General features: G+C 47.9%; 2 protein-coding genes across 2 annotated transcripts; both read left to right on the forward strand.

Annotated features, from left to right (window-relative positions):
* Positions 1-5,886: 5,886 nt before the first annotated feature.
* Positions 5,887-7,542, forward strand: LOC130266928 (inositol 1,4,5-trisphosphate receptor-interacting protein-like 1). Its single transcript, XM_056516189.1, is given in 3 exon segments — positions 5,887-6,321; positions 6,324-7,223; positions 7,225-7,542. Coding segments are annotated over 3 exon segments (1,653 nt in total).
* Positions 7,543-20,319: 12,777 nt separating this feature from the next.
* LOC130266929 (inositol 1,4,5-trisphosphate receptor-interacting protein-like 1) lies at positions 20,320-23,835 on the forward strand. The gene is made up of 2 exons (XM_056516190.1): positions 20,320-20,332; positions 20,628-23,835. Exon 2 carries the CDS (start codon positions 20,631-20,633, stop codon positions 22,284-22,286), a length of 1,656 nt encoding a protein of 551 aa, XP_056372165.1. The 5' UTR covers positions 20,320-20,332; positions 20,628-20,630; the 3' UTR covers positions 22,287-23,835.
* The last annotated feature ends 229 nt before the right edge of the window (positions 23,836-24,064 follow it).

Raw genomic sequence — 24,064 nt, forward strand, 5'->3', positions numbered from 1 at the left:
GACCTCACAGCCTCTCCTGCCGCCTCAGCACGTGGACAGCCACAGGAGGGTTTATTCTACTTCCTTGCATCATTTCATTTTTTAAAAAAAGCCAACCGGATCTACATAAACGCCTTCTGGAATTTCCCCACTCCTAAGAATGTGCATGAAGAGAGAGCATGTCGTACATGTAGGGCCAAAGTCATCTAAGCCCACCTGTAACACGCAGTTGTACCCGGCCTTTCAGAAGGACCATGAAAAATTTAGACCATGAAAGCAGCAGGAATGTGGGACAGAAAAAAAACCAGAGCAAAAAGACCCAGTGGAAACGACAACCCTGTTTGGCTGGCATCATTCAATGGACGGAAGAGACATGGACATCATTCGTACCCGGAAGAGACACCTTTATGTCAGCACTGGACAAACTGTCTTGGAACTTGTGAAGTTAGATTTTGGTGCTTTAGGCACTAACTTTATCAGGATATTTATTTTAATGAGCAAAGTAGCTAATAGTTGCTAAATTGTTGTTTACTGTAGAAGCACATCAGTCTCAAAAGCAAAGTCACAGACATTACAGTCCACGCTAAGTTTTGGTATAAAGTTGTAAATAGAAGCAGAAGCTGTTCCTGGAGGACCCGGTGGGGCCAATGTTTCTGGGCAGCTCCTGTCTTCTTCTCAGGTGTTGATGGTGGCAGCAAGCAAAGCAAAGCAAAGCAAAGCAAAGCAAAGCAAGCAAAGCAAAGCAAAGCAAAGCAAAAGCAATGGCCAAAAGCCATGGCAAAAAGCACTAGCTATTCCCAAGGCATGCTTTTGTAGAGAAGTTTCTTAACAGGCTAAGACACAAACTCGGATCACCAGCCCTTAACCTATTAGAATTCTAGTTTTTTAGCACACCAGGTTATGTATAAACTATGCATATGGTCTACCTTGTTCTATCTGAAAAATGTAAGCAATATTCTTAATATAGATCTTTTATGTATAAAACCATGTTCCTGGAGGCTCCACTGAAAACACTAGTATGTTTTTCATCCTTCACTAGAACTTGGACTTTTACTCTGGCATCTGAAACTCTTCACTCACTAAAAGCACAAGAGCTTCTGTTGAAACTTACTTGCTTAAAACATAAACTTACACCTCTATTATATGTATGAGTGGCTTCACATACTTTAATCCATTGTAAGGCTTTCTTTCAATCCCTGCACTCTGATTTCTCTCTAAAGAATTCAGAGAGACCCTCAATTCACTGACTCCAACATAACTGACCTGAAATTTTGTAGATATAAGAATTTAGTTGGTTTTTGTCATAGATATATGTATGGTGTATACATATTATATACTTGGAAGAGTATTAATTATCATATATTGTAAAACAAAATAACACAAAACAATATGAAATATGTTGATATTATATCCTGATAAAAAATAATTCTGGAGAGTTGAATATGTAATTATGGTTAAATAACAAGAATAAGGATAAGGATAAGGATAAGGATAAGGATAAGGATAAGGATAAGGATAAGGATAAGATAAGAATAAAATAAGAATAAGAATAAGAATAAGAATAGAATAAGAATAAGGATAAGGATAAGGATAAGGATAAGGATAAGAATAAGAATAAGAATAAGAATAAGAATAAGAATAAGAATAAGAATAAGAATAAGGATAAGAATTAGGATAAGAATAAGTATAAGAAAAAGAAAAGAATAAGAATAAGAATAAGAATAAGAATAAGAATAAGAATAAGAATAAGAATAAGAATAAGAATAAGAATAAGAATAAGAATAAGAGTAAGGATAAGGATAAGGATAAGGATAAGGATAAGGATAAGGATAAGGATAAGGATAAGGATAAGGATAAGGAAAAGAATAGGAATAAGAATAAGAATAAGAATAAGAATAAGAATAAGAATAAGAATAAGAATAAGAATAAGAATAGAATAAGAATAAGAATAAGAATAAGAATAAGAATAAGAATTAGGATAAGAATTAGGATAAGGATAAGGATGGATAAGGATAAGGATAAGGATAAGGATAAGGATAAGGATAAGGATAAGGATAAGGATAAGAATAAGAATTAGGATAAGGATAAGGATAAGAATAAGAATAAGAATAAGAATAAGAATAAGAATAAGAATAAGAATAAGAATAAGAATAAGAATAAGAATAGAGCACATATTAAGTATCACTGTCTGTTGTGAGATGTACAAATGCCCTCAGTGCAATTATATCTGGAAAGATTTTCATAGAGAAGATATATTTATAATGTATATAACTCAGAGATAGATATTCTATAGGCATTATATATTTATATAACTATATGATATATATTATTCATCCTATGCATACAATATATTACATATATTATTTTATCACAAGTAAAGCCATATCTGTGGTTGCTGTCTGTTGTGACCTATATTAGTGCTCTATAGTCAGTGCATTTCTGATTGGAGGGCTGTGAACTGCTTTATTCTTGTTTCAATAAAATACAACATATCAGAATGGGGATTGTGCAAGACTTTATTGATCTCAGCCAGACCTACACGACTGGTAAAAGTCACACATTGGGAAACTGGGCACGTGAGCTGCCTGCTTGAAATCAACCAAACTGACAGTGCTGAACAGGTTCTAATCAGAAATTAAGCCCAGCTGCCCCAGCCCCTGTGATCACAGAATCACAGACTGGCTTGGCTTGGAAGGCTCCTCAGAAATTGCCTTGTCCCAGCCCTGCTGCCAAGGACAGGGACACCTTGCACTGGGCCAGGATGCTCCAAGCGCCACCCGGCCTGGCCTGGAGCACTGCCAGGGACGGGGCAGCCACAGCTTCTGTGGGCAGCGTGGGCCAGGGCCTCAGCAGCCCCAGGGGCCAGAATTTCCTGCACTCCTCCAGCCTAAACCCTCCCTGTGGCACTGGGAAGCCACCGGCCCTGGCGCTGTCCCTGCAGGCCCTGGCACACAGCCCCCGTGCAGGTCTGTGCTGGGCCCGTGCAGGGGCTGCAGGGTGCAGGAAGGTGTCCCTGGAGAAGGCCTGGCACAGCCCTGGGGCCAGCAGGGGCACCATGAGGGCGGCAGGCGGGGCCTGGCACGGCCGTCGGGGCGCGAGGGCACAGGGCGGGCGCCGAGGCCCTGGCAGCCGGAGCAGGAGCTCTGGAGCGCGGGCGGCACAGAGCCGTGGGCTCCCGCAGCTCTGCATCCCTCACGGCTGAGGCAGCTGCCCAGGCACAGCCGGCCGGGGACACGCGGCCACCCCGGGGCCACCCGCACGGGGACCCTGCTCTGGGGCCAGGCCAGGCCGCAGCAGGGAGCAGCCATGGGCTGTGCCCGGGGAGGGAACGGCTCTGCCAGGGACAGGGCTGTGCCAGCAGGGCAGCAGGGACAGCAGGGACAGACACAGCCACAGGGGACACGTGGCTGCACTCACTGGCAGCAGCACACAGGAACCTTCTCACTCTCTGCAACTCCCAGGCAGGATGCTTGGGCTGCTGCACGTCAGTTTCTTCTCCCAGGAAACAAGGGAGAGGGCAAGAGGGAATGGCCTCAACTTCTGTCATGGGTGCCTTCGATTGGGTGTTAGGGAATAATTTCTCCTCTGGAAGGGTCAGCATCCACTGGCACAGGCTGCCCATGACATTGGTGCAAATATCATTGCTGGAGGCACTTCAGGAGTATGTGGATGTGGCACTTGGGGTCATGGTTATGAGGTGGACTTGTCAGTGTCAGGTTTGTGCCCTCTGACTTGATGGCAGGACCAATGTGGGGTGGGACACAGCCCAGGTGGTGGCAGCTCTCAGCAGCTCAAGCCATACAGATGAGCCTCCCATGTCAGCTAGCACCGGTGCTGACGGCCACTGGCAACAAGACACCTTACCCTACTGCAGAACCCTTTTAGGGTCAAGCTGGGGCAGGGAGTGGGGTTAGTGGGTCTCCCAGCTCTTGAGTACAAGGTGAGGAAAGAGACACCCTGTTACCCATCAAGCCCTTGGACTGACACATGGTAACAGAGGAAAGAGTAGGGCAAAGGCACAATTTCGAGTTCCATCTAGGCAGCACAGAGAGGAGGCCACTCAAATACAGGTCACCAACGTTGAATATGTCACAGGTGGGGAAAGGCTGCACACCAAAGACAACCCAGAAACCAAACCCAGACAGTAATATTTGAATTTTTTGTGATTGATGGCTAAGAGTAGCTGCTGTGCAGTGATGATGGTCTCTTTGCACTCCTCATCTTTGCTCATCTCAGGGCTCTACAAAGCCAGGGGAGGGTTTCTTCCTGCTCTTGCCTGTGCTGAGACCAGTCTTGGGGTGCCCAATGCTGTTAGCAGGTGACCTGGTGAAGTTCTCTGCAAGCCACGCAGCCTTCCCCTCCAAGGCTCCAGAGACACGAGGACAGAAAGCTGCAGCCTAAGCTGCATTGCAGCAGCACCTTATTGAGCTTGTCTGTCCTCTGGCATTCCTCCTTCAGTGGGGGGCAGTGTGAATCTGAGCTGCTTTCACAGGGAATTCAGGGTTTTGCCAGACTAGGGCCTTGCTGAAGGCAAAGGCCAAGGAAGGGCTCTCACTTGTGCTGTCACTGCCATGGAAGGTGCCAGAGCAAGAGGGCATTTCTTGTCTGCCAGGATTCCCTCTTCACAGTCTGGCCTTGCAGCTTTGCAAAATCCACACGGACATGCCAGGACACTCCAGCACTGTCTTTGACTCAAAACCTTTCAATTTTCTACTAGGAAAATTCTGAGTTTTTCTTCTGCTTGGAAGGCAATGGATTCCCTCAGTTGATGTATTTGGCACAAAGTTTCTCCTCACATGGAAATGCTTCCGGGCAGCCAGAAACTCTTCTGCCCACCAACAACCCATTTTGTCCCAGTGGATCGCGGGAAGCACATGGTGCAAAAGCATCACATTTCTCTCCTCTGAGAGGAGCTTGATTCTCAGCCCAACCAACTCAGCACAATGCAGATGGTCCATGAAGGGAGGTTGCAGCAATGTGGGGGTAATTCCATTGGCCCAGAAAGCAAACAATATGACCAGAGGAACACGACATCAAGTTAAGCCATGGGAGGTTTAGACTGGATCTCTAGGAAATCTTCCTTCAACAAAAAGGATATTATGCTTGGGAACAGGCTGCCTAGGAAAATGGTGGAGTTCCAATCCTCAAAAAGGTTTAAAAATCATGTGGATGAGGGATCTGGGGACCTGGCTGATTGGTGCAGTAGGCTGTGTTAAGTTTGGCATTGGACTGTGTGATCTTCAGGGACTTTTTCAACTGCAATGACTTTGAAGTGTAGGTCAAGCAGTGAGAAGTCAAAGCTTGGACTCAGTAATCTTCAAGTGTGCCTTCCAGCCTGGATATCTATGAGATTGCCAATGGAGGGCAGATGAAAAGCAATCCAAAAGAAAGAGCAATGGCAGATCTTTGAAGAAGCTTCACTCAAAGGCAGCCTTAAGCAGGACACCATGGCCACCCTGAGAGGCTGAGCCAGGGTGGGGACAAAGGGCGGGGTTGGCTGTGTTGTGATGTGCTGTGACACCTGTGACATCACAGGGCACGTGTCACAATGGGAGCAGCTATAAAAGGCCCCAGCAGGTAACGCTGGCTCAGTGTTGCTTGGGCAAGCGGTGAGTGCACACGTGGTGGGGAGGCTGGGCTGGGGACAAGGGCTGGGGCAGAAACGCTGCACCTGGGGCTGGGTTCTCCCCCTGCATGCAGGGACAGCCCTGATGGGAGAGCCCTGGGCAGGGCACCCTGCTGCTGCTGCTGCTGGGGCAGTGGGACAGGCGTTGGTACCTGCCAGCTGTCTGGGGCCCTGTCCTTCCTGCTCCCCGAGCCCTGAGGATTCCCGTCCCTGCTGCCCCCACTGCCGGCTGCCTCCCTCACAGCCCCACTCAAGGCCTTCTCTCCATCCTCCTGCAGACCATGAAAGCCGCAGTATTGCTTTTCGTGCTTTTGAAGAGCCTCATCCACTACCCACAGCTCGTGGGTGATGCTCAGGCTGAGGAAACACGTCTGCGCATGGAAGTGCGTGCAAAGCAGCTGGAATGGGAGAGGATTCGGATGAAGCGCGAGGCAGAGCAGCTCATCCTGAAGCAGGCGCAGCTCGTGCTGCTCCTGCAGCTCTTAGCTGTTACTGTGCTCCTAATTCTTGTCGTGGTCCTATGGTTGATGGGGTGCAAAAGGAGCCCTAGGAGAGAAGAGTATGAAGATGAAAACAGTGGTGCAAATGAAGAGGAAGTCAGAAATGGGGATGCAAATGTGGAAGTCAGTATTGGAAACGCAGAAGAAGATGATGCGAATCGGGAGGAAGGTAACAATGATGACGGCAATGTAGAGGAAGTCGGCAATGTTGCTGCAATGGAGAAGATAATGTTGAAAACAGAGATGTCAATGAGGCTGCAAATGAAGAAAACAATGACCTTGCAGTCTATGAAAGACACAATGATTTTGATGATAGCATTGGAAGAATTCTACTGGAACGCATACAGTGGCCTGTGCAGGACCTGCAGAAAGGCTGTGCGTGGACAATGAACCTCATGGATGCTTATGCACATTACTTTGGACACGTCTTATCCAACAGCTTCTACCCAGTCCTGCAAAGAGCCATCGGGGTGGGCAGCGCCTTCGAAGGCTGGAGTCCCCGAGAGCAGGATGTTGTGTACCAGGTGCTCATACCCATGACTCCTCCCCGAGGCCACAGCTTCCACCTGGAGCTGGACTCTGCAGAGCAGAGGCAGGGGAGGAACTTCCGTGTCCGCGTGCAGCTGGAGTGCACCTGCAGCAAGGAGCAGCAGGCTGAGAACATGCTGTGCTTCCTGCACCACCCCGAGGAGGAGCTGAGGAGCAATCAGGATCCCAGCCTCCTGGACACCCTGTGCACCAACTCCTACCTGGATGTGCAGAAAACTGCTCGCTGGTTCTACCAGCTGGTGAGAGCCATCTGGCCAGCTTTGCCTCAGTCACAAAACTGGCATTTAATGCTGCTGCCCTCCAGACGTTCCTGCCAATTCCAGGTGACCAATGGCATAGAAATCTTCAGGATTGAGATGCTGTTTGGGGTGCAGATAGGCAACTCCGACGTCTTTGTAAGCAGTGAGCCTAAAGAGGACCACACCCAAAACACAACCTGGCCTGAGAGCTATGCTGTGGCAGAGATGAAGTTCTTCCAGCACATCGCCAGACAGGCACCTCCTGACAGTGTGCACCTGAGATGCCTGCAGTTCTTCACCCGTCTTGTGCTGGGCTTCTGCTTTCCCACCACACACCATGAAGACTGTTGTCATGCACCTGCTCAATGTGGTGCCTGTGTCACGGTGGCGCAGTAGAGATTTGCTGCAGCGACTGCTGGATATCAGCGATAGCCTGTGCTTATGTGTGCTAGCAAAACGCCTCAACCACTTCTTTGTCGGGAACCAGAGGCTGCCTCAGGACATCCGTTTACCCCCAGGTGTTCAAATGGCTCGGCCATACAATCTCTTCTATCGCCTGGCAGAGGAACCAGCTGCACACAACCAGGCGATAAACGACTACCAGGTTTTGCGAACGTGGTTCAGAAGAATCCTTCTCAGTGAACAGTGACATAGAATTCTAATGCACAGAGCTGTGCTTGTGCTGCTCACAGCTGGCAGCAGAGAGACACCTCATAGAACATATTTAGTGCTTTAAAGAAAAGAGAATATGTGCAACAGCTCTGCCGAAGGTCCCACAGCCTCTCCTGCCGCCTCAGCACGTGGACAGCCACAGGAGGGTTTATTCTACTTCCTTGCATCATTTCATTTTTAAAAAAGCCACCCGGATCTACATAAACGCCTTCTGGAATTTCCCCACTCCTAAGAATGTGCATGAAGAGAGAGCATGTCGTACATGTAGGGCCAAAGTCATCTAAGCCCACCTGTAACATGCAGTTGTATCCGGCCTTTCAGAAGGACCATGAAAAATTTAGACCATGAAAGCAGCAGAAATGTGGGACAGAAAAAAAAACAGGCAAAAAGACCCAGTGGAAACGACAGCCCTGTTTGGCTGGCATCATTCAATGGACGGAAGAGACATGGACATCACTCGTACCCGGAAGAGACACCTTTATGTCAGCACTGGACAAACTGTCTTGGAACTTGTGAAGTTAGATTTTGGTGCTTTAGGCACTAACTTCATCAGATTATTTTTTAAATGAGCAAAGTAGCTAATAGTTGCTAAATTGTTGTTTACTGTAGAAGCACATCAGTCTCAAAAGCAAAGTCACAGACATTACAGTCCACGCTAAGTTTTGGTATAAAGTTGTAAATAGAAGCAGAAGCTGTTCCTGGAGGTCCCGGTGGGGCCGAGTTTCTGGGCAGCTCTTGTCTTCTTCTCAGGTGTTGATGGTGGCAGCAAGCAAAGCAAAGCAAAGCAAAGCAAAGCAAAGCAAAGCAAAGCAAAGCAAAGCAAAAGCAAAAGCAATGGCCAAAAGTCATGGCAAAAAGCACTAGCTATTCCCAAGGCATGCTTTTGTAGAGAAGTTTCTTAACAGGCTAAGACACAAACTCGGATCACCAGCCCTTAACCTATTAGAATTCTAGTTTTTTAGCACACCAGGTTATGTATAAACTATGCATATGGTCTACCTTGTTCTATCTGAAAAATGTAAGCAATATTCTTAGTATAGATCTTTTATGTATAAAACCATGTTCCTGGAGGCTCCACTGAAAACACTAGTATGTTTTTCATCCTTCACTAGAACTTGGACTTTTACTCTGGCATCTGAAACTCTTCACTCACTAAAAGCACAAGAGCTTCTGTTGAAACTTACTTGCTTAAAACATAAACTTACACCTCTATTATATGTATGAGTGGCTTCACATACTTTAATCCATTGTAAGGCTTTCTTTCAATCCCTGCACTCTGATTTCTCTCTAAAGAATTCAGAGAGACCCTCAATTCACTGACTCCAACATAACTGACCTGAAATTTTGTAGATATAAGAATTTAGTTGGTTTTTGTCATAGATATATGTATGGTGTATACATATTATATACTTGGAAGAGTATTAATTATCATATATTGTAAAACAAAATAACACAAAACAATATGAAATATGTTGATATTATATCCTGATAAAAAATAATTCTGGAGAGTTGAATATGTAATTATGGTTAAATAACAAGAATAAGAATAAGGATAAGGATAAGGATAAGGATAAGGATAAGGATAAGGATAATAAGGATAAGGATAAGGATAAGATAAGAATAAGAATAAGAATAAGATAAGAATAAGAATAAGAATAAGAATAAGAATAAGAATTAGGATAATAAGGATAAGGATAAGGATAAGAATAAGAATAAGAATAAGAATAAGAATAAGAATAAGAATAAGAATAAGAGTTAGGATAAGGATAAGGATAAGGATAAGAATAAGAATAAGAATAAGAATAAGAATAAGAATAAGAATAAGAAGAATAAGGATAAGGATAAGGATAAGGATAAGGATAAGGATAAGGATAAGGATAAGGATAAGAATAAGAATAAGAATAAGAATAAGAATAAGAATAAGAATAAGAATAAGAATAAGGATAAGAATAAGAATAAGAATAAGAATAAGAATAAGGATAAGAATTAGGATAAGAAGAAGAATAAGAATAAGAATAAGAATAAGAATAAGAATAAGAATAAGAATTAGGATAAGAATTAGGATAAGGATAAGGATAAGAATAAGAATAAGAATAAGAATAAGAATAAGAATAAGAATAAGAATAAGAATAAGAATAAGAATAAGAATAGAGCACATATTAAGTATCACTGTCTGTTGTGAGATGTACAAATGCCCTCAGTGCAATTATATCTGGAAAGATTTTCATAGAGAAGATATATTTATAATGTATATAACTCAGAGATAGATATTCTATAGGCATTATATATTTGTATAACTATATGATATATATTATTCATCCTATGCATACAATATATTACATATATTATTTTATCACAAGTAAAGCCATATCTGTGGTTGCTGTCTGTTGTGACCTATATTAGTGCTCTATAGTCAGTGCATTTCTGATTGGAGGGCTGTGAACTGCTTTATTCTTGTTTCAATAAAATACAACATATCAGAATGGGGATTGTGCAAGACTTTATTGATCTCAGCCACATCTATAGTGTTGCTAAAAGTCCTGCACTGTGAATGTGGGTTGGTGAGCTGCCTGCTTGAAATCAACCAAACTGACAGTGCTGAACAGGTTCTAATCAGAAATTAAGCCCAGCTGTCCCCAGCCCCTGTGATCACAGAATCACAGACTGGCTTGGCTTGGAAGGCTCCTCAGAAATTGCCTTGTCCCAGCCCTGCTGCCAAGGACAGGGACACCTTGCACTGGGCCAGGATGCTCCAAGCGCCGCCCGGCCTGGCCTGGAGCACTGCCAGGGACGGGGCAGCCACAGCTCCTGTGGGCAGCGTGGGCCAGGGCCTCAGCAGCCCCAGGGGCCAGAATTTCCTGCACTCCTCCAGCCTAAACCCTCCCTGTGGCACTGGGAAGCCACCGGCCCTGGCGCTGTCCCTGCAGGCCCTGGCACACAGCCCCCGTGCAGGTCTGTGCTGGGCCCGTGCAGGGGCTGCAGGGCTGCAGGAAGGTGTCCCTGGAGAAGGCCTGGCACAGCCCTGGGGCCAGCAGGGGCACCATGAGGGCGGCAGGCGGGGCCTGGCACGGCCGTCGGGGCGCGAGGGCACAGGGCGGGCGCCGAGGCCCTGGCAGCCGGAGCAGGAGCTCTGGAGCGCGGGCGGCACAGAGCCGTGGGCTCCCGCAGCTCTGCATCCCTCACGGCTGAGGCAGCTGCCCAGGCACAGCCGGCCGGGGACACGCGGCCACCCCGGGGCCACCCGCACGGGGACCCTGCTCTGGGGCCAGGCCAGGCCGCAGCAGGGAGCAGCCATGGGCTGTGCCCGGGGAGGGAACGGCTCTGCCAGGGACAGGGCTGTGCCAGCAGGGCAGCAGGGACAGCAGGGACAGACACAGCCACAGGGGACACGTGGCTGCACTCACTGGCAGCAGCACACAGGAACCTTCTCACTCTCTGCAACTCCCAGAAAGGATGCTTGGGCTGCTGCATGTCAGTTTCTTCTCCCAGGAAACAAGGGAGAGGGCAAGAGGGAATGGCCTCAACTTCTGTCATGGGTGCCTTCGATTGGGTGTTAGGGAATAATTTCTCCTCTGGAAGGGTCAGCATCCACTGGCACAGGCTGCCCATGACATTGGTGCAAATATCATTGCTGGAGGCACTTCAGGAGTATGTGGATGTGGCACTTGGGGTCATGGTTATGAGGTGGACTTGTCAGTGTCAGGTTTGTGCCCTCTGACTTGATGGCAGGACCAATGTGGGGTGGGACACAGCCCAGGTGGTGGCAGCTCTCAGCTGGCTCAAGCCATACACATGAGCCTCCCATGTCAGCTAGCACCGGTGCTGACGGCCACTGGCAACAAGACACCTTACCCTACTGCAGAACCCTTTTAGGGTCAAGCTGGGGCAGGGAGTGGGGTTAGTGGGTCTCCCAGCTCTTGAGTACAAGGTGAGGAAAGAGACACCCTGCTACCCATCAAGCCCTTGGACTGACACATGGTAACAGAGGAAAGAGTAGGGCAAAAGCACAATTTCGAGTTCCATCTAGACAGCACAGAGAGGAGACCACTCAAATCCAGGTCACCAACGTTGAATATGTCACAGGCGGGGGAAAAGACTGCACACCAAAGACAACACAGAAACCAAACCCAAACAGTAATATTTGAATTTTCTGTGATTGATGGCTGAGAGTAGCTGCTGTGCAGTGATGATGGTCTCTTCTCTGAACACTCCTCATCTTTGCTCATCTCAGGGCTCTACAAAGCCAGGGGAGGGTTTCTTCCTGCTCTTGCCTGTGCTGAGACCAGTCTTGGGGTGCCCAATGCTGTTAGCAGGTGACCTGGTGAAGTTCTCTGCAAGCCACGCAGCCTTCCCCTCCAAGGCTCCAGAGACACGAGGACAGAAAGCTGCAGCCTAAGCTGCATTGCAGCAGCACCTTATTGAGCTTGTCTGTCCTCTGGCATTCCTCCTTCAGTGGGGGGCAGTGTGAATCTGAGCTGCTTTCACAGGGAATTCAGGGTTTTGCCAGACTAGGGCCTTGCTGAAGGCAAAGGCCAAGGAAGGGCTCTCACTTGTGCTGTCACTGCCATGGAAGGTGCCAGAGCAAGAGGGCATTTCTTGTCTGCCAGGATTCCCTCTTCACAGTCTGGCCTTGCAGCTTTGCAAAATCCACACGGACATGCCAGGACACTCCAGCACTGTCTTTGACTCAAAACCTTTCAATTTTCTACTAGGAAAATTCTGAGTTTTTCTTCTGCTTGGAAGGCAATGGATTCCCTCAGTTGATGTATTTGGCACAAAGTTTCTCCTCACATGGAAATGCTTCCGGGCAGCCAGAAACTCTTCTGCCCACCAACAACCCATTTTGTCCCAGTGGATCGCGGGAAGCACATGGTGCAAAAGCATCACATTTCTCTCCTCTGAGAGGAGCTTGATTCTCAGCCCAACCAACTCAGCACAATGCAGATGGTCCATGAAGGGAGGTTGCAGCAATGTGGGGGTAATTCCATTGGCCCAGAAAGCAAACAATATGACCAGAGGAACACGACATCAAGTTAAGCCATGGGAGGTTTAGACTGGATCTCTAGGAAATCTTCCTTCAACAAAAAGGATATTATGCTTGGGAACAGGCTGCCTAGGAAAATGGTGGAGTTCCAATCCTCAAAAAGGTTTAAAAATCATGTGGATGGGGAATCTGGGGACCTGGCTGATTGGTGAAGTAGGCTGTGTTAAGTTTGGCATTGGACTGTGTGATCTTCAGGGACTTTTTCAACTGCAATGACTTTGAAGTGTAGGTCAAGCAGTGAGAAGTCAAAGCTTGGACTCAGTAATCTTCAAGTGTGCCTTCCAGCCTGGATATCTATGAGATTGCCAATGGAGGGCAGATGAAAAGCAATCCAAAAGAAAGAGCAATGGCAGATCTTTGAAGAAGCTTCACTCAAAGGCAGCCTTAAGCAGGACACCATGGCCACCCTGAGAGGCTGAGCCAGGGTGGGGACAAAGGGCGGGGTTGGCTGTGTTGTGATGTGCTGTGACACCTGTGACATCACAGGGCACGTGTCACAATGGGAGCAGCTATAAAAGGCCCCAGCAGGTAACGCTGGCTCAGTGTTGCTTGGGCAAGCGGTGAGTGCACACGTGGTGGGGAGGCTGGGCTGGGGACAAGGGCTGGGGCAGAAACGCTGCACCTGGGGCTGGGTTCTCCCCCTGCATGCAGGGACAGCCTGATGGGAGAGCCCTGGGCAGGGCACCCTGCTGCTGCTGCTGCTGGGGCAGTGGGACAGGCGTTGGTACCTGCCAGCTGTCTGGGGCCCTGTCCTTCCTGCTCCCCGAGCCCTGAGGACTCCCGTCCCTGCTGCCCCCACTGCCGGCTGCCTCCCTCACAGCCCCACTCAAGGCCTTCTCTCCATCCTCCTGCAGACCATGAAAGCCGCAGTATTGCTTTTCGTGCTTTTGAAGAGCCTCATCCACTACCCACAGCTCGTGGGTGATGCTCAGGCTGAGGAAACACGTCTGCGCATGGAAGTGCGTGCAAAGCAGCTGGAATGGGAGAGGATTCGAATGAAGCGCGAGGCAGAGGAGCTCATCCTGAAGCAGGCGCAGCTCGTGCTGCTCCTGCAGCTCTTAGCTGTTACTGTGCTCCTAATTCTTGTCGTGGTCCTATGGTTGATGGGGTGCAAAAGGAGACCTAGGAGAGAAGAGTATGAAGATGAAAACAGTGGTGCAAATGAAGAGGAAGTCAGAAATGGGGATGCAAATGTGGAAGTCAGTATTGGAAACGTAGAAGAAGATGATGCGAATCGGGAGGAAGGTAACAATGATGACGGCAATGTAGAGGAAGTCGGCAATGTTGCTGCAGATGGAGAAGATAATGTTGAAAACAGAGATGTCAATGAGGCTGCAAATGAAGAAAACAATGACCTTGCAGTCTATGAAAGACACAATGATTTTGATGATAGCATTGGAAGAATTCTACTGGAACGCATACAGTGGCCTGTGCAGGACCTGCAGAAAGGCTGTGCGTGGACAATGAACCTCATGGATGCTTATGCACATTACTTTGGACACGTCTTATCCAACAGCTTCTACCCAGTCCTGCAAAGAGCCATCGGGGTGGGCAGCGCCTTCGAAGGCTGGAGTCCCCGAGAGCAGGATGTTGTGTACCAGGTGCTCATACCCATGACTCCTCCCCGAGGCCACAGCTTCCACCTGGAGCTGGACTCTGCAGAGCAGAGGCAGGGGAGGAACTTCCGTGTCCGCGTGCAGCTGGAGTGCACCTGCAGCAAGGAGCAGCAGGCTGAGAACATGCTGTGCTTCCTGCACCACCCCGAGGAGGAGCTGAGGAGCAATCAGGATCCCAGCCTCCTGGACACCCTGTGCACCAACTCCTACCTGGATGTGCAGAAAACTGCTCGCTGGTTCTACCAGCTGGTGAGAGCCATCTGGCCAGCTTTGCCTCAGTCACAAAACTGGCATTTAATGCTGCTGCCCTCCAGACGTTCCTGCCAATTCCAGGTGACCAATGGCATAGAAATCTTCAGGATTGAGATGCTGTTTGGGGTGCAGATAGGCAACTCCGACGTCTTTGTAAGCAGTGAGCCTAAAGAGGACCACACCCAAAACACAACCTGGCCTGAGAGCTATGCTGTGGCAGAGATGAAGTTCTTCCAGCACATCGCCAGACAGGCACCTCCTGACAGTGTGCACCTGAGATGCCTGCAGTTCTTCACCCGTCTTGTGCTGGGCTTCTGCTTTCCCACCAACACCATGAAGACTGTTGTCATGCACCTGCTCAATGTGGTGCCTGTGTCACAGTGGCGCAGTAGAGATTTGCTGCAGAGGCTGCTGGATATCAGCGATAGCCTGTGCTTATGTGTGCTAGCAAAACGCCTCAACCACTTCTTTGTCGGGAACCAGAGGCTGCCTCAGGACATCCGTTTACCCCCAGGTGTTCAAATGGCTCGGCCGTACAATCTCTTCTATCGCCTGGCAGAGGAACCAGCTGCACACAACCAGGCGATAAACGACTACCAGGTTTTGCGAACGTGGTTCAGAAGAATCCTTCTCAGTGAACAGTGACATAGAATTCTAATGCACAGAGCTGTGCTTGTGCTGCTCACAGCTGGCAGCAGAGAGACACCTCATAGAACATATTTAGTGCTTTAAAGAAAAGAGAATATGTGCAACAGCTCTGGCGAAGGTCCCACAGCCTCTCCTGCCGCCTCAGCACGTGGACAGCCACAGGAGGGTTTATTCTACTTCCTTGCATCATTTCATTTTTAAAAAAGCCACCCGGATCTACATAAACGCCTTCTGGAATTTCCCCACTCCTAAGAATGATCATGAAGAGAGAGCATGTCGTACATGTAGGGCCAAAGTCATCTAAGCCCACCTGTAACATGCAGTTGTATCCGGCCTTTCAGAAGGACCATGAAAAATTTAGACCATGAAAGCAGCAGAAATGTGGGACAGAAAAAGAAACAGGGCAAAAAGACCCAGTGGAAACGACAGCTCTGTTTGGCTGGCATCATTCAATGGACGGAAGAGACATGGACATCACTTGTACCCGGAAGAGACACCTTTATGTCAGCACTGGACAAACTGTCTTGGAACTTGTGAAGTTAGATTTTGGTGCTTTAGGCACTAACTTCATCAGATTATTTTTTTAAATGAGCAAAGTAGCTAATAGTTGCTAAATTGTTGTTTACTGTAGAAGCACATCAGTCTCAAAAGCAAAGTCACAGACATTACAGTCCACGCTAAGTTTTGGTATAAAGTTGTAAATAGAAGCAGAAGCTGTTCCTGGAGGTCCCGGTGGGGCCGATGTTTCTGGGCAGCTCTTGTCTTCTTCTCAGGTGTTGATGGTGGCAGCAAGCAAAGCAAAGCAAAGCAAAGCAAAGCAAAGCAAAGCAAAGCAAAGCAAAAGCAATAGCCAAAAGCCATGGCAAAAAGCACTAGCTATTCCCAAGGCATGCTTTTGTAGAGAATTTTCTTAACAGGCTAAGACACAAACTCGGATCACCAGCCCTTAACCTATTAGAATTCTAGTTTTTTAGCACACCAGGTTATGTATAAACTATGCATATGGTCTACCTTGTTCTATCTGAAAAATGTAAGCAATATTCTTAGTATAGATCTTTTATGTATAAAACCATGTTCCTGGAGGCTCCACTGAAAACACTAGTATGTTTTTCATCCTTCACTAGAACTTGGACTTTTACTCTGGCATCTGAAACTCTTCACTCACTAAAAGCACAAGAGCTTCTGTTGAAACTTACTTGCTTAAAACATAAACTTACACCTCTATTATATGTATGAGTGGCTTCACATACTTTAATCCATTGTAAGGCTTTCTTTCAATCCCTGCACTCTGATTTCTCTCTAAAGAATTCAGAGAGACCCTCAATTCACTGACTCCAACATAACTGACCTGAAATTTTGTAGATATAAGAATTTAGTTGGTTTTTGTCATAGATATATGTATGGTGTATACATATTATATACTTGGAAGAGTATTAATTATCATATATTGTAAAACAAAATAACACAAAACAATATGAAATATGTTGATATTATATCCTGATAAAAAATAATTCTGGAGAGTTGAATATGTAATTATGGTTAAATAACAAGAATAAGGATAAGGATAAGGATAAGGATAAGGATAAGGATAAGGATAAGGATAAGGATAAGGATAAGGATAAGGATAAGGATAAGGATAAGGATAAGGATAAGAATAAGAATAAGGATAAGGATAAGGATAAGGATAAGGATAAGGATAAGAATAAGAATAAGAATAAGAATAAGAATAAGAATAAGAATAAGAATAAGAATAGAGCACATATTAAGTATCACTGTCTGTTGTGAGATGTACAAATGCCCTCAGTGCAATTATATCTGGAAAGATTTTCATAGAGAAGATATATTTATAATGTATATAACTCAGAGATAGATATTCTATAGGCATTATATATTTATATAACTATATGATATATATTATTCATCCTATGCATACAATATATTACATATATTATTTTATCACAAGTAAAGCCATATCTGTGATTGCTGTCTGTTGTGACCTATATTAGTGCTCTATAGTCAGTGCATTTCTGATTGGAGGGCTGTAAACTGCTTTATTCTTGTTTCAATAAAATACAACATATCAGAATGGGGATTGTGCAAGACTTTATTGATCTCAGCCACATCTATAGTGTTGCTAAAAGTCCTGCACTGTGAATGTGGGTTGGTGAGCTGCCTGCTTGAAATCAACCAAACTGACAGTGCTGAACAGGTTCTAATCAGAAATTAAGCCCAGCTGTCCCCAGCCCCTGTGATCACAGAATCACAGACTGGCTTGGCTTGGAAGGCTCCTCAGAAATTGCCTTGTCCCAGCCCTGCTGCCAAGGACAGGGACACCTTGCACTGGGCCAGGATGCTCCAAGCGCCGCCCGGCCTGGCCTGGAGCACTGCCAGGGACGGGGCAGCCACAGCTCCTGTGGGCAGCGTGGGCCAGGGCCTCAGCAGCCCCAGGGGCCAGAATTTCCTGCACTCCTCCAGCCTAAGGCCTCCCTGTGGCACTGGGAAGCCACCGGCCCTGGCGCTGTCCCTGCAGGCCCTGGCACACAGCCCCCGTGCAGGTCTGTGCCGGGCCCGTGCAGGGGCTGCAGGGCTGCAGGAAGGTGTCCCTGGAGAAGGCCTGGCACAGCCCTGGGGCCAGCAGGGGCACCATGAGGGCAGCAGGCGGGGCCTGGCACGGCCGTCGGGGCGCGAGGGCACAGGGCGGGCGCCGAGGCCCTGGCAGCCGGAGCAGGAGCTCTGGAGCGCGGGCGGCACAGAGCCGTGGGCTCCCGCAGCTCTGCATCCCTCACGGCTGAGGCAGCTGCCCAGGCACAGCCGGCCGGGGACACGCGGCCACCCTGGGGCCACCCGCACGGGGACCCTGCTCTGGGGCCAGGCCAGGCCGCAGCAGGGAGCAGCCATGGGCTGTGCCCGGGGAGGGAACGGCTCTGCCAGGGACAGGGCTGTGCCAGCAGGGCAGCAGGGACAGCAGGGACAGACACAGCCACAGGGGACACGTGGCTGCACTCACTGGCAGCAGCACACAGGAACCTTCTCACTCTCTGCAACTCCCAGAAAGGATGCTTGGGCTGCTGCATGTCAGTTTCTTCTCCCAGGAAACAAGGGAGAGGGCAAGAGGGAATGGCCTCAACTTCTGTCATGGGTGCCTTCGATTGGGTGTTAGGGAATAATTTCTCCTCTGGAAGGGTCAGCATCCACTGGCACAGGCTGCCCATGACATTGGTGCAAATATCATTGCTGGAGGCACTTCAGGAGTATGTGGATGTGGCACTTGGGGTCATGGTTATGAGGTGGACTTGTCAGTGTCAGGTTTGTGCCCTCTGACTTGATGGCAGGACCAATGTGGGGTGGGACACAGCCCAGGTGGTGGCAGCTCTCAGCTGGCTCAAGCCATACACATGAGCCTCCCATGTCAGCTAGCACCGGTGCTGACGGCCACTGGCAACAAGACACCTTACCCTACTGCAGAACCCTTTTAGGGTCAAGCTGGGGCAGGGAGTGGGGTTAGTGGGTCTCCCAGCTCTTGAGTACAAGGTGAGGAAAGAGACACCCTGCTACCCATCAAGCCCTTGGACTGACACATGGTAACAGAGGAAAGAGTAGGGCAAAAGCACAATTTCGAGTTCCATCTAGACAGCACAGAGAGGAGACCACTCAAATCCAGGTCACCAACGTTGAATATGTCACAGGTGGGGGAAAAGACTGCACACCAAAGACAACACAGAAACCAAACCCAAACAGTAATATTTGAATTTTCTGTGATTGATGGCTAAGAGTAGCTGCTGTGCAGTGATGATGGTCTCTTCTCTGAACACTCCTCATCTTTGCTCATCTCAGGGCTCTACAAAGCCAGGGGAGGGTTTCTTCCTGCTCTTGCCTGTGCTGAGACCAGTCTTGGGGTGCCCAATGCTGTTAGCAGGTGACCTGGTGAAGTTCTCTGCAAGCCACGCAGCCTTCCCCTCCAAGGCTCCAGAGACACGAGGACAGAAAGCTGCAGCCTAAGCTGCATTGCAGCAGCACCTTATTGAGCTTGTCTGTCCTCTGGCATTCCTCCTTCAGTGGGGGGCAGTGTGAATCTGAGCTGCTTTCACAGGGAATTCAGGATTTGCCCAGACTAGGGCCTTGCTGAAGGCAAAGGCCAAGGAAGGGCTCTCACTTGTGCTGTCACTGCCATGGAAGGTGCCAGAGCAAGAGGGCATTTCTTGTCTGCCAGGATTCCCTCTTCACAGTCTGGCCTTGCAGCTTTGCAAAATCCACACGGACATGCCAGGACACTCCAGCACTGTCTTTGACTCAAAACCTTTCAATTTTCTACTAGGAAAATTCTGAGTTTTTCTTCTGCTTGGAAGGCAATGGATTCCCTCAGTTGATGTATTTGGCACAAAGTTTCTCCTCACATGGAAATGCTTCCGGGCAGCCAGAAACTCTTCTGCCCACCAACAACCCATTTTGTCCCAGTGGATCGCGGGAAGCACATGGTGCAAAAGCATCACATTTCTCTCCTCTGAGAGGAGCTTGATTCTCAGCCCAACCAACTCAGCACAATGCAGATGGTCCATGAAGGGAGGTTGCAGCAATGTGGGGGTAATTCCATTGGCCCAGAAAGCAAACAATATGACCAGAGGAACACGACATCAAGTTAAGCCATGGGAGGTTTAGACTGGATCTCTAGGAAATCTTCCTTCAACAAAAAGGATATTATGCTTGGGAACAGGCTGCCTAGGAAAATGGTGGAGTTCCAATCCTCAAAAAGGTTTAAAAATCATGTGGATGGGGAATCTGGGGACCTGGCTGATTGGTGAAGTAGGCTGTGTTAAGTTTGGCATTGGACTGTGTGATCTTCAGGGACTTTTTCAACTGCAATGACTTTGAAGTGTAGGTCAAGCAGTGAGAAGTCAAAGCTTGGACTCAGTAATCTTCAAGTGTGCCTTCCAGCCTGGATATCTATGAGATTGCCAATGGAGGGCAGATGAAAAGCAATCCAAAAGAAAGAGCAATGGCAGATCTTTGAAGAAGCTTCACTCAAAGGCAGCCTTAAGCAGGACACCATGGCCACCCTGAGAGGCTGAGCCAGGGTGGGGACAAAGGGCGGGGTTGGCTGTGTTGTGATGTGCTGTGACACCTGTGACATCACAGGGCACGTGTCACAATGGGGGCAGCTATAAAAGGCCCCAGCAGGTGACGCTGGCTCAGTGTTGCTTGGGCAAGCGGTGAGTGCACACGTGGTGGGGAGGCTGGGCTGGGGACAAGGGCTGGGGCAGAAACGCTGCACCTGGGGCTGGGTTCTCCCCCTGCATGTAGGAACAGCCCTGATGGGAGAGCCCTGGGCAGGGCACCCTGCTGCTGCTGCTGCTGGGGCAGTGGGACAGGCGTTGGTACCTGCCAGCTGTCTGGGGCCCTGTCCTTCCTGCTCCCCGAGCCCTGAGGACTCCCGTCCCTGCTGCCCCCACTGCCGGCTGCCTCCCTCACAGCCCCACTCAAGGCCTTCTCTCCATCCTCCTGCAGACCATGAAAGCCGCAGTATTGCTTTTCGTGCTTTTGAAGAGCCTCATCCACTACCCACAGCTCGTGGGTGATGCTCAGGCTGAGGAAACACGTCTGCGCATGGAAGTGCGTGCAAAGCAGCTGGAATGGGAGAGGATTCGGATGAAGCGCGAGGCAGAGGAGCTCATCCTGAAGCAGGCGCAGCTCGTGCTGCTCCTGCAGCTCTTAGCTGTTACTGTGCTCCTAATTCTTGTCGTGGTCCTATGGTTGATGGGGTGCAAAAGGAGCCCTAGGAGAGAAGAGTATGAAGATGAAAACAGTGGTGCAAATGAAGAGGAAGTCAGAAATGGGGATGCAAATGTGGAAGTCAGTATTGGAAACGCAGAAGAAGATGATGCGAATCGGGAGGAAGGTAACAATGATGACGGCAATGTAGAGGAAGTCGGCAATGTTGCTGCAGATGGAGAAGATAATGTTGAAAACAGAGATGTCAATGAGGCTGCAAATGAAGAAAACAATGACCTTGCAGTCTATGAAAGACACAATGATTTTGATGATAGCATTGGAAGAATTCTACTGGAACGCATACAGTGGCCTGTGCAGGACCTGCAGAAAGGCTGTGCGTGGACAATGAACCTCATGGATGCTTATGCACATTACTTTGGACACGTCTTATCCAACAGCTTCTACCCAGTCCTGCAAAGAGCCATCGGGGTGGGCAGCGCCTTCGAAGGCTGGAGTCCCCGAGAGCAGGATGTTGTGTACCAGGTGCTCATACCCATGACTCCTCCCCGAGGCCACAGCTTCCACCTGGAGCTGGACTCTGCAGAGCAGAGGCAGGGGAGGAACTTCCGTGTCCGCGTGCAGCTGGAGTGCACCTGCAGCAAGGAGCAGCAGGCTGAGAACATGCTGTGCTTCCTGCACCACCCCGAGGAGGAGCTGAGGAGCAATCAGGATCCCAGCCTCCTGGACACCCTGTGCACCAACTCCTACCTGGATGTGCAGAAAACTGCTCGCTGGTTCTACCAGCTGGTGAGAGCCATCTGGCCAGCTTTGCCTCAGTCACAAAACTGGCATTTAATGCTGCTGCCCTCCAGACGTTCCTGCCAATTCCAGGTGACCAATGGCATAGAAATCTTCAGGATTGAGATGCTGTTTGGGGTGCAGATAGGCAACTCCGACGTCTTTGTAAGCAGTGAGCCTAAAGAGGACCACACCCAAAACACAACCTGGCCTGAGAGCTATGCTGTGGCAGAGATGAAGTTCTTCCAGCACATCGCCAGACAGGCACCTCCTGACAGTGTGCACCTGAGATGCCTGCAGTTCTTCACCCGTCTTGTGCTGGGCTTCTGCTTTCCCACCAACACCATGAAGACTGTTGTCATGCACCTGCTCAATGTGGTGCCTGTGTCACGGTGGCGCAGTAGAGATTTGCTGCAGCGACTGCTGGATATCAGCGATAGCCTGTGCTTATGTGTGCTAGCAAAACGCCTCAACCACTTCTTTGTCGGGAACCAGAGGCTGCCTCAGGACATCCGTTTACCCCCAGGTGTTCAAATGGCTCGGCCGTACAATCTCTTCTATCGCCTGGCAGAGGAACCAGCTGAACACAACCAGGCGATAAACGACTACCAGGTTTTGCGAACGTGGTTCAGAAGAATCCTTCTCAGTGAACAGTGACATAGAATTCTAATGCACAGAGCTGTGCTTGTGCTGCTCACAGCTGGCAGCAGAGAGACACCTCATAGAACATATTTAGTGCTTTAAAGAAAAGAGAATATGTGCAACAGCTCTGGCGAAGGTCCCACAGCCTCTCCTGCCGCCTCAGCACGTGGACAGCCACAGGAGGGTTTATTCTACTTCCTTGCATCATTTCATTTTTAAAAAAGCCACCCGGATCTACATAAACGCCTTCTGGAATTTCCCCACTCCTAAGAATGATCATGAAGAGAGAGCATGTCGTACATGTAGGGCCAAAGTCATCTAAGCCCACCTGTAACATGCAGTTGTATCCGGCCTTTCAGAAGGACCATGAAAAATTTAGACCATGAAAGCAGCAGAAATGTGGGACAGAAAAAAAAACAGGGCAAAAAGACCCAGTGGAAACGACAGCTCTGTTTGGCTGGCATCATTCAATGGACGGAAGAGACATGGACATCACTTGTACCCGGAAGAGACACCTTTATGTCAGCACTGGACAAACTGTCTTGGAACTTGTGAAGTTAGATTTTGGTGCTTTAGGCACTAACTTCATCAGATTATTTTTTTAAATGAGCAAAGTAGCTAATAGTTGCTAAATTGTTGTTTACTGTAGAAGCACATCAGTCTCAAAAGCAAAGTCACAGACATTACAGTCCACGCTAAGTTTTGGTATAAAGTTGTAAATAGAAGCAGAAGCTGTTCCTGGAGGTCCCGGTGGGGCCGATGTTTCTGGGCAGCTCTTGTCTTCTTCTCAGGTGTTGATGGTGGCAGCAAGCAAAGCAAAGCAAAGCAAAGCAAAGCAAAGCAAAGCAAAGCAAAGCAAAGCAAAAGCAATGGCCAAAAGCCATGGCAAAAAGCACTAGCTATTCCCAAGGCATGCTTTTGTAGAGAATTTTCTTAACAGGCTAAGACACAAACTCGGATCACCAGCCCTTAACCTATTAGAATTCTAGTTTTTTAGCACACCAGGTTATGTATAAACTATGCATATGGTCTACCTTGTTCTATCTGAAAAATGTAAGCAATATTCTTAGTATAGATCTTTTATGTATAAAACCATGTTCCTGGAGGCTCCACTGAAAACACTAGTATGTTTTTCATCCTTCACTAGAACTTGGACTTTTACTCTGGCATCTGAAACTCTTCACTCACTAAAAGCACAAGAGCTTCTGTTGAAACTTACTTGCTTAAAACATAAACTTACACCTCTATTATATGTATGAGTGGCTTCACATACTTTAATCCATTGTAAGGCTTTCTTTCAATCCCTGCACTCTGATTTCTCTCTAAAGAATTCAGAGAGACCCTCAATTCACTGACTCCAACATAACTGACCTGAAATTTTGTAGATATAAGAATTTAGTTGGTTTTTGTCATAGATATATGTATGGTGTATACATATTATATACTTGGAAGAGTATTAATTATCATATATTGTAAAACAAAATAACACAAAACAATATGAAATATGTTGATATTATATCCTGATAAAAAATAATTCTGGAGAGTTGAATATGTAATTATGGTTAAATAACAAGAATAAGAATAAGGATAAGGATAAGGATAAGGATAAGGATAAGGATAAGGATAAGGATAAGGATAAGGATAAGGATAAGGATAAGGATAAGGATAAGGATAAGGATAAGGATAAGGATAAGGATAAGGATAAGGATAAGAATAAGAATAAGGATAAGAATAAGGATAAGGATAAGGATAAGGATAAGGATAAGGATAAGGATAAGGATAAGGATAAGGAT

This window comes from Oenanthe melanoleuca, unplaced genomic scaffold, assembly GCF_029582105.1.
Source record: "Oenanthe melanoleuca isolate GR-GAL-2019-014 unplaced genomic scaffold, OMel1.0 S346, whole genome shotgun sequence".
Classification (NCBI taxonomy): Eukaryota; Metazoa; Chordata; class Aves; order Passeriformes; family Muscicapidae; genus Oenanthe; species Oenanthe melanoleuca.